The 10,477-nt window shown below is 47.9% G+C and overlaps 1 protein-coding gene and 1 pseudogene across 2 annotated transcripts; one reads left to right on the top strand and one right to left on the bottom strand.

Moving 5' to 3' along the window:
• Positions 1 to 2,432: 2,432 nt before the first annotated feature.
• LOC147958659 (uncharacterized) lies at positions 2,433 to 4,648 on the bottom strand (annotated as a pseudogene).
• Positions 4,649 to 7,708: 3,060 nt separating this feature from the next.
• Positions 7,709 to 9,287, top strand: LOC125520189 (cyclin-dependent kinase inhibitor 1). Of its 2 annotated transcripts, none has more exons than XM_048685031.2 (4): positions 7,709 to 8,253; positions 8,362 to 8,426; positions 8,559 to 8,789; positions 8,909 to 9,287. In XM_048685031.2, the coding sequence occupies exons 1-4, from the start codon at positions 7,798 to 7,800 to the stop codon at positions 8,982 to 8,984; spliced, it is 828 nt and encodes a 275-aa protein (XP_048540988.2). In that variant the 5' UTR covers positions 7,709 to 7,797; the 3' UTR covers positions 8,985 to 9,287. The 2 variants fall into 2 exon arrangements, with proteins under 2 accessions (XP_048540988.2, XP_048540989.2); XM_048685032.2 differs by having other exon boundaries at positions 7,712 to 8,253; positions 8,365 to 8,426.
• Positions 9,288 to 10,477: the final 1,190 nt, after the last annotated feature.

Below are 10,477 nucleotides of genomic sequence, written 5' to 3'. Positions count from 1 at the left end.
ACAGGAATATTGATGTTTCCTTGCTTCTTTGGAATGAGTGTTCTTTCCAGCACAGCTTCAGGCTCCACTTTGATAATACGATCAGGGCAAACCAGTGGTGGCATAGGGGAAGGTATGACTGTTGGCCTAATGTGCTTCTTCAGCTGGCTGACATGAAATGTGTCATGCAGCTGGTAGCCCTCTGGCAACAGTAATTTGTATGCATGGTTTCCAATTCTTTCCATTACCCTGAATGGGCCATAAAACTTGGAGTGCAGCTTCATGTGCCTATGCAGACTGAGAGAAGTGTGTCTGTAAGGTTGCAACTTCAAATAGACCATGTCCCCCACTACAAATTCTCTTTCCTTCCTTTTCTTATTAGCAAAGAACTTCATTCTAGATTGAGCTTTCAGCAGATTGTGCTTGATTACTTCCAGTGCCAATTCTATGTTATGCAACAGATCCTCATTATCCTCACAAATTGCATCAGGCAAAGCAGATTCAGCAATCATAGGGTGAGGAAAACCATATTAAGCCTGAAAGGGTGTCATTTTTAATGATGTGTGGAAAGAAGTGTTGTACCACCACTCAGCTAGTGACAACCACCCATGCCACTTCCTTGGTTGTTGGAAACACCTACATCTCAAGTAGTTCTCCAAACACTGATTAACTCTTTCTGTTTGACCATCAGTTTGAGGGTGGTAACTGGTGCTCAAGTGTAACTTGATCTTCAAGGACTTAAACAGTTGTTGCCATAGATGACTAGTAAAAATTCTGTCTCTGTCAGTGACAATCACCAATGGCATCCCATGTAACCTGAACACATTATCAGAAAATGCTCTTGCAACAGATTGCACTATAATGGGATGTTTCGTAGCAATTAAATGAGAGTACTTGGTGAATCTGTCAACCACTACCAAAATCAAGTTCTTGTGTTCAGACTTGGGTAGCCCCTCCACAAAATCCATGCTCACATGTGCCCAAGCAAAATCTGGCACAGGAAGTGGTTCCAATAATCCAGGGTAAGGAGTGTGCTCGGCTTTGTTCAACTGGCAAACAGGACATTGCTTGACAAACTGCACCACATCTTGCTTTAAACCCTTCTAGTGAAAAATTAATTTCACTCTCTGGTAAGTAGCTCTTTCACCCGAATGGCCACCCAATTCTGAACTATGGAATGTTTGGAGGATTTCCTGTCTAAGGTTAGTAGCAGCTCCCACTACAATCTTGTTATGAAATCTTAATATTCCATTCTTGAAAGAATAAGCAATGGTATTAGATTTATCCATAGTACATTCAGCTATGAGCTCATTGATTTTACTATCATGATGATAGCTTGCTGTGACTTCCTTGACCCAAGCAGGAGAAGCTGCAGATGCAGTTAATGCATGAATCACATGTTTCACTCTGGATAATGCATCAGCCGCCTTGTTCTCCTTTCCTTTTTTGTACTCAATTGTGAAATTATATCCTAGTAACTTCAGCAACAGTTTATGTTGAATGCCCTCAGTAATTTTCTATTCCTGAATATATTTCAGACTTTCTTGATCAGTTCTGATTACTAAGGATGTTGCTAAGAAATAATGCTTCCACTTCTTGACAGCTTCAATTATGGCCAAGGCTTCCTTGTCATAAGTACTCATTGCAGCTGCTTTGGGGCCAATGCTCTTGTTGAAGTAAGATATAGGTTTTCCCTCTTGCATCAACACAGCTCCCAATCCATACCCACAAGCATCCATTTCCAAAATGAAAGGTTTGGAGAAATCAGGTAGTGCTAACACATGGGTGTTGGTAAGCTTGTTTTTCAATGTCACAAATGCTTCTTGTTGCTCTTATTTCCAAGAGAAACCCTCCTTCTTTAAGCAATCAAATAGTGGTCTATAAATTACTCCATATCCCTGGATAAACCTTCTGTAATATCCACTTAGCCCCAAAAAGCTTCTCAATTCAGTTACAGCAGTAGGAGTTGGCCAATCTCTAATGGATTGTATCTTAGATGGGTCAGTAGAGACTCCCTCAGAGTTAATAACATGACCCAAATATTCAATCTCCTGCTGTCCAAAAGAGCACTTTTCCATTTTTGCATATAGTTTGTTTGTTTGTTTGCAATATATCAAACACCTGCTTTAAGTGGTCCTTGTGTTCTTCCAGAGAGAAACTAAACACCAAGATATCATCAAAGAAAACCACAACAAATTTGAGATGGCCAAACAATAAGTTCATTAATGCCTGGAAGGATGGAGGACCATTAGTTAGTCCAAAGGACATAACTAGAAATTAAAACAGTCCCATGTGAGTAGTGAATGCAGTTTTTGGTATATCCTCTCCTGCCATCCTGATTTGATGATATCCATTTATGAGATCAGTTTTAGAGAAAATCTTTGCTTCTTTGAGTTGATCCAGAAGGTCCTCAATCACAGGAATGGGATATTTATTTTTGATAGTTATAGCATTCAATTTTCTGTAATTAGTGCATAACCTCCAAGATCCATCTTTTTCTTGACCAGTAGCACAGGAGAAGAAAAAGGTCGTGTGCTAGGTCTAATGATCCCATTTTTCAGCAGCTCCTTGATGATTTTCTCCAAAATTTCCTTTTGATGGTGAGGAATTCTATAAGGCCTTTGGTTAACCACCTTTGCTCCTTCCACTAAGGGAATTCTGTGATCACAAGGCCTACTAGGAGGCAATTCAGTTGGCTCTTGAAACAACTGTTCATATTGGTCCAGCAGTGGCTGCAATTCAATAGGGATTACTGGACTAGCTGCTATGAATTCAGTACCAGAAGTTGTGAACAAGAAAAATCCACATATAGCTTGTTCTAACAATTTTTCAGTGTTGTCCTTAGCCTCAGCTACAGGAGCCAGGGGAACAGTCTCATCCACAAATGTGATGAACTGTCCAGAGCTGTCAGAAATTTTTATTTCCATTTTAATAAAGTCCATTTGTATTGGACTATATTTCCTGAGCCAATCAACTCCCAAAATCATGTCACACCCCTTCAGTTTCAATACTCTGAAGCTGTCAGTAAAGTGATGGTCTTGTATTTCATAAGGGCAATCTTTTGCTTGAAATTCACTCCATAGCACTCCCCCACCAGAAACCACCACCTTTATCTTGGGTGTAGGGCTTGTAGTGACAGGTAACTTGCGTGCCATTTCAGGAGAAATGAAGGTAGAAGTGCTACCACTATCCACCAGTGTTGTGGCAATTGTATTTCCTACTTTCACAATCAATATAAAAGTATTTTTGGTTGCTCATATACCCATTGCAGCATGCATTGACACTCTCAACACTTCTTCACTAGATGGCTGCTCATGTGTTTCCAAATCAGAGTCATCAAAGTCTGTGACAAAGATTGTTTCAGGGTTTTCAACTCCCTCAGCCTGTAGTGCTTGGATTTGAGCTCTCTGGCTCATTTTATAGAACTACATGTGACCTGGCACCCATGGCTCTCTGCACTTATAACAAACTTGGTTTTGTTTTGCCTGTAGAATAACAGTGTTTCTGTTTGGTGTGGCAGTAGTTGCAGGGGTTTTGGGCTGATCAAATATTACTTGCCTTCTAGGTTGAGGAATATATGGTTTAGTTTGCAATGTTGTAGTTGGTACCTCGGCCTTTTCCATCCTCCTAGCATACACACTGTAGTTTGCATATCCTTAGGCCTGAAGCACTCCACATGCCTCTTAATATATGGGTTAAGTCCTGCCACAAAGCTGGAAACATAATAATTATCAGGGATTCCAGGGTTTTCCCTTCTCATGATGTTCATTAGTTGCTCAAACTGCTCCACATATGCAGTAACTGTAGTAGTTTGTTGTGCTGCATGGAAGGAGCTGACAATGTCACAAACAGAATCCACAGAAAACCTGTCAGAAATGTAAGAGCAAAATTTGTGCCATGGAATATTGCTAGGAGCAAATCCCGTTCCTCTCCACCACTGTACAACAGGCCCTTTGAGGTAAGAAATGGCCAGTTCAGTTCTGTGCTCAATAGGAGTTCTAGCTGCAGTATAGTATTGCTCTAAATTCTAAATCCAAGACTCTGGGTCTTGACCCTCAAATTCAGAGATATTTAACTTTGTTGGCTTTACTGTTGGAACATTTCTTCTTCCATCAACAGGGAAGTTGGGCCCTCTTCTGTATTGTGGATCGATGACCTCTTCCTCCTGCCTTTCTTCTAGTTGCACCATAATGTTTGGTGTTGTTTCCTTACCTTGACCAAAATTTGGATGCCTGTAAGGTACTTTCAGAGTCCCATCCAAATTGAGCTCTTTTCTAGTGTGATCACGCAGAGTTGCATTTCCTACTGGCAAAGGGGCTCCTTTCTCTGGCATTGTTACTGACGAAGGAGTCGGAGCTTGGAGCTGTTTGGGTCGTCCAGGAGCTATTTGAGGAGATTGATTGCGGTTGTCCTTGACTTGGACACTGCCTTGACCTTATTCTCTTTCCTCTGCAGTAACTAGCTCCGGGTCCAACAGTAAACGCCTGAAATTGTCTTGGATCTTTTCAAAATTCTTCTGCATCGTGGCAAAGTTTCTGTTCACAGTCGCCTGGAACTACTGAAATTCTTTGCGGTCTTCTTCTCTGTCGCGCTACAGCGTCTTGATGTCCAACTCCAGTGACTCAAGCTGCAACTCTGCAGTTGTGCCCGAATCGGCTTGACCTGTCATCTTGTCTGCTTCAGCAATTCGCACCAGTGGTTGGGAGGGAGGTAATTCTCGTCGCCGCTGGTACACAGTCAGATCGCAGGAGCTGGGGTTTTACCACCACGGAATTACTCTCCGGCAACCAGGCTGCAATTCCGACTGTACCCGAACTCTGCCACTCCGGCCGCCTTCCGAATACTCCGCCGCCCGATTCAAGCGTGAAGAGGGATTTTCACAATTGTCAAGACCAAAGCACTATTCAAATCAAATTCGCCTCCGAGGAAAGACTGGCGTCTGGTACCAATTGTCAAGACCAGAGCACTGTTCTACGCAATTTAGCTCACAAATAACGAATTTAGGGACGAAACAGGGAGCTTCGAACTAGGGTTATTGTTGAGAATTTGGGGGAAAGTAGGTACAGCACGCCACCAGCGGCTAGGATTTACACCCAATACACAAAGTCATGCCCTCTCACACCGAGGGTTGCTGGCTTTATAGCTATTACAAGTTGGGAAAAGGTGAAAGAAAACAAAACAGAGCACATGCGCTTGTCGGAGCCGCTACAGCTAATTCACTAGATGGCCAACCCTTGGATGGCAGATCGAAGAAGGAGAGCTGCTCACTAGATCGAACCGTTATCTTCGCTCCAGAGCCACACGATGAAAAATCTATGGCTACAGTGTCTTCCGGCACGCGAGAACAGGGGAATGATAAGAACAGAGCCTGGCAGTCAAGGCTTCCTGAAGTTATCCCGTGTGTGGCTGCGTGGTTGGTTTTCTTTCGAGTGGACGATGCATCCGTGTATGTGAAATCTGGCCATTGGATTGAGCTAGCCAACGTGTGTAGGCTACAGGAAGCAGGCATCGGATCTGATGTACGCTGAGGGCTGTAGCAATTCTTGTTCTTATATATCGGGCTTTTTCATTGTATAGTTGGGCTTTAAAAAATACACAAATACTGGGTTGAGTGGGGGCAGAGTATTTGCTCGAGTGGGGGCACATCAAATACACGTCGGACGACCTCCAAGTGGCTGGAAAAATCGAGTGGGGGCAGCTGCCCCCATAGCCTATAACCTGGGTCCGCCCCTATACACGGGCTTCACCCGGTGGCGCCTGCTGGCGCCGGCAAGCTGGGGAGGGGGGCGGGAACGATGACGATAGGTTTTCTCCCATGGCGTTCGCGGGAGCCCGATGTTTTTTTGCAAAAACTTTCCAGAACCTTTTTGTGAGGTCGGTGAGCTGTTTGCACATAATGCTTAGGTAAAGTGTACACCTATGAAGCCCCGCGACGAGGTGCTCACGACCGACGTGTTTGTAATTGGCAAATAGGTCACCGGTGCGTGTGGCGTTCGGCTCCTCCCAGGAAGGTGTTGCAATCGAGCATTGGGCCGTTTGCGCAGGAAACATGAGCGCCTTCTCCTTTGACCCTGGAGACAGCCCATGGGGTGTGAGCGTCGCCTTCAAGTGCTGCATGGGAATAGGAGGCGGTGATAGATTCATTGAGAGAGATTTGAATCCATGTGTATGATGTGGCGCTAATGTGGCAAGGTTAAAGGTCAATACCTAGTCAACATCAACACAACCAACCGTTCGGATGAATCGTGCCCAATTTGAAAACTTAAGGGGCAAAATGTGAATGAAAACAAAGACAAGGGACGAAATGTATACTTTGCATAAATTTAAGAGACTATAAATATATTTTTCTCTCCTATTAAACAAAGTTTAGGTTTATTTAAATTATTTTGCGGAAAACATTTCCAATATATTCATCAAACATCATGGTAGCACAAAGAATATCATAAGTAACAAAAACTACATCCATGTCCGTAGACCACCTAGCGATAACTACAAACACTGAAGTGAACTGGAGGCATACTGCCTTCATCACCTCTCCCTCACTTCAACTAACAACATCCTTTATGGCCCTAAAGGACCAGCGCACCAGAACAACGACCGCCACGAAAGAAGAGAAGCGTAGATCGAAAAGATCCAACCTATGGATGCATGAACACAGATGAATGAAACATGTATCCATGTTGATCCACATCAAAGACAAACACCAACCGAACCCTACGAGATACGTCGGAAATACACCTCCGCACGCTGTCCGACGAAGTGAGATGCACCGCGGGGCTAAGATGGGAGAACCTTTATTCTATTTTGAGGGAGTCGCCGCCACCTCGCCCTCCTGAACAGGAATCAAACCTAAACAGACTAAAAAACACCTAGAGATGAAGCATGAGCCGTCCCGCTGGCAAGGGGCTGGGATCCATCGCGCCTTCGTGACCCTTAAGGCAATAGGAAACGAGACAGATCAACGGCACGCCGGCGGGAGATAAGAAACCCTTGATGTCTTAGGGGTAGTTATAATAATTAGTTAAAAAACAAACGACAACCAACTGAGATCAAGCCCACTGTAATCTAGAGACCCACAAACGACACTTGCAACTTATCGTGTGGTTTTTTTTTCTTTTCGAAAAAGCTTAGTGTCCCCTGCAAAAAAAAAGCTTATAGTGTTACATGAACTTATTCGCTGGTTATTTTTTGAAAGAAGTTCAGTGCATGGTAAAAATATTCAGTCTTTTTTTGTTCCCTCAAAAAAATGTTCAGTTTTTTTCTTTAAATAAGAATATTCAGTGAAGCATTCAGCAAGCCCGATCTCAAGAAAATGTACCAACGTGATCCACGCATGCTGTGCGCCTCGGAGTGTAACCAGTAACCCCCCGGCCCGGCGCGTCACGTTACAACGGTGCAGCATTAAACTCGCACAATTAAGCCCGGCGGCCCCCGTCACGCCACAAGCCCATCCCTGCGAGGGGCCAAGTTTTTAAATTCAAAATTCGAACCTCAACCGTCCGATCCATCCCCTCGCCGGTACCGCCCGGTACTGTACCGTGTAGTGCGCCGTTACAGCGGCAGTACCATACCACGTTCCGTCCGCGTCACCGTCACCTCAGACGCCGTCCCGTCCAGATCCAGGTCACGGCGCCGTCAGTACCCCCGCGCGAGCGCCGCGACCGTCCGATCCGAATCCGGTCGGCCCCACCGCGCCGGGTATTTGTACGCGGAGGAGCGAATTTGCTGGCGCTCTCTCTCTCTCTCTCTCCTCTCTCTCGGAAGCGTGCGGAGGCAAACGGCCAAAGCGACGGGTTCTTTCCTTTCGTCCGTTCGCGGATGGGGAAGTACATGAGGAAGTGCCGGGCCGCGGCCGCGGCCGCGGGCGGCGGCAAGGCGGCGCCGGCCGTCGTGGAGCACCGCGCGCCGGTGGCCCTCGGCGTCCGCACGCGGTCCCGCGCGGCCGCCCTCAACGCGAAGATGAGGAAGCAGCAGCAGGCGACGACGTCCACGGCGGCGCGCGCGGTGGAGGATGCGCTGCTGGGCCGTGACGGCGGCGACGCGGACGCCGGGTGCTACCTGCATCTCCGGAGCAGGAGGCTGTTCATGCCTGCTTCCGCGGCGGTGGATCAGCTCCGGGGACTTGGGGCGGACGAGGAGGCTTCGACGGCGGGGCTGCCGGATTCTCGGCCCTCGGTGGAGGCGGCGGTCGTGGCCGGGGTCTCGCGCTGCTCCAGCACCGCGTCGACGGCGGTGGACGTGGCGGCTAGAGAGAGGAGCGGCGACGAAGCGGAGGTGAGTGGGCCACTCACTGCCCTAGAATTCTCCGTAAATTCGGCCGGTCGATCGGCAGTTTCTGCTGCTGAATTACGAGATTTGGTTCTGACTGTCTTGGTCGATCAGCAGGCGTGCGAGAGTGGCGACGTGGAGAGCTCCGTCAGCGACTCTGAGTGCGGCGGCCGGGACAGGTGAGTCCTCCTCTCTCGATACCGACAGGAATTCTGCTGAATTATCCATTGTTTTCTATTCTCCAGGGTGATCTTGAGTTCTTGACCCGGTTTTGCTTCTGAATTTGACCTGTTTGAATTGTGGTAATCCAGGAGGGAGACCACGCCGTCGAGCCGTTCCCCGGCAGATTTGAGCGACCTGGAGTCGAGCCAGGCGGCGGACGAGCAGAAGCACAAACGCAGGAGGTATCCGGCAACAACGACGACGACCGCAGCGCCATTCCGCTTAGACTTGGAGGCGAGAGCAAGGATGCCACCGGCGGCAGAGATCGACGAGTTCTTCGCCGCCGCGGAGAAGGCCCAGGCCGAGCGCTTCGCCGCCAAGTAAGTGGAAATTACAATTGAGCACACAAGTACACATACGTCTTGGCACTTGGCAGTCGCTCTATCACCGTCACAGACGCCGCCACGCTAAGCCTTGTGCTCTCGCTGCCTCACTGCAGGTACAACTTCGACGTCGCGCGCGGCGTGCCTCTCAACGCCGGCCGGTTCGAGTGGACCCCGGTGGCCACCGTCTGAGGCTCTGAGCATGATGCAAAATGACGGGAAGCTAGCGGCGGCGCGCGTAGAAAGGGAAGGCCTGCTGGGAGTGAAAAGAGACGCTGATCCAACCCGCAAAGGAAAACAGTAAAGAGAAAGAGGAGTGAAAAAAGAACAGAATAATCCCATGCACAGCAGCCTAGAGCTAGCTATGCAACACTAGCTCTCTCTCTCTCTCCCCATCCAAATTGTTCAAATTCGCTCCAGTTTTTAACTTCTTCTGATTTTTACCTTTCATTCACTAGGCCACGGCGATCGAAAATAGGCTCGGCCGTTGTGTAACTCCTGTTTCCGTTTCCAGTTCGCATCTTGCGGGCGGCATTGAATGCGCAGCAGCAGCGGCCGGCAGCTCTGCGCTGCCGTGCTGCAGGCCTACCTGCAACAGTGAACCCCCGCCGGCCACCTTCTGCTACTGCAGCTGCAGCTTCTGCTTCTCTCGCAGTATTTTATTCTTCGTACAGTTTCGCAGCCCCACGCTCTCGCTCCTCGCACAGTCACGCTTGTCCTCTTCCCCGTCTCCGGCGATTTTTCTCCCGTCCTCTCTCTTTTGCGGCGAAACAGCGCTCCGTCCTGTATATATATAGAGAGAGAGGAAGCTTTGTCTGTCCGTCCGTCCATGGCGTGCCGTGAAGGAGGAGGAGGTTAGGTGAGGCCGCCAGCTAAACAAGTGCAATTACGGCGAAATGATTTGGGATCTGGGGCTTGGGCACGCACATGCGCGGATGGCAGGACGGGTCTGGGATAGGGCAGGCAGGGGGTGGTGGAGACGGACGGGGGAGGGAGGAATGTCGCTTTTCTTTCATCGGGATCTGTGGGTTCGTGGCGGTGAATCGGTAAGAAACGGGGAGTTCTACCGATGATTCGTGGGCCAGATAGGGGCACGTGCAGCTGCTGCCCGCAAAGCAAGAGGGGGTATATGCTGGTCTTTGGCAGTGTGAGATGCTTCTTCTTTCTTTCCGTGCGTATGCTACTAAGTACATGCTACTGTTGGCTCGGGCCCTTTGAGTTATTTTGGATCTACTCCAGTTGGGATGTCCATGTTTAATTGCGAAATGGAGCCTACGTGTGTGGGCAATGGTCCGTAACATAGTCTCAAGTGTGTGGTGTTGTAGGCATGGGTTTGGTTAGCGGGCGGTAACCCGGTCCTTCGTTACCGCCCGAAAATTACGTTTTCGAAGGCAAAATAATTAACAGCATGCATTCGAATGTTGATTACAAATCGTGGGTGGTATCCCACCATTCCAGTGTAGTGAGTATAGATTTTGGACCCTGATAAGTGCCACACGTGTGGCACGAAGCAATTTCGTCCACACGTGTGGACTGAAGGAGGTTGGGCCAAACGCCTATCTAGCCACCCGTTGTGAAACGGTATCTTTTTTTTTCGCACATGCACACAAATCAGAATGAAATCAGATGATATCAGGAGGAATCTTTTGAATTTTTTAAACTTTACAATGTTTTATTTCTTAAAT

This window comes from Triticum urartu, chromosome 7A, assembly GCF_056163025.1.
Source record: "Triticum urartu cultivar PI428250 chromosome 7A, HENAU_Tu73, whole genome shotgun sequence".
NCBI lineage: Eukaryota > Viridiplantae > Streptophyta > Magnoliopsida > Poales > Poaceae > Triticum > Triticum urartu.
This window is presented reverse-complemented; position numbering and strand designations above follow the sequence as displayed.

What these genes read in the sequence shown, in the direction of transcription:
- LOC125520189 (XM_048685031.2), top strand. Translation starts at nt 7,798, where the DNA reads ATGGGGAAGTACATGAGGAAGTGCCGGGCCGCGGCCGCGGCCGCGGGC. An exon ending in GAGTGCGGCGGCCGGGACAG is followed by an intron (nt 8,427 to 8,558) that starts GTGAGTCCTCCT and finishes GTGGTAATCCAG; the next exon opens with GAGGGAGACCACGCCGTCGA. An exon ending in GCCGAGCGCTTCGCCGCCAA is followed by an intron (nt 8,790 to 8,908) that starts GTAAGTGGAAAT and finishes GCCTCACTGCAG; the next exon opens with GTACAACTTCGACGTCGCGC.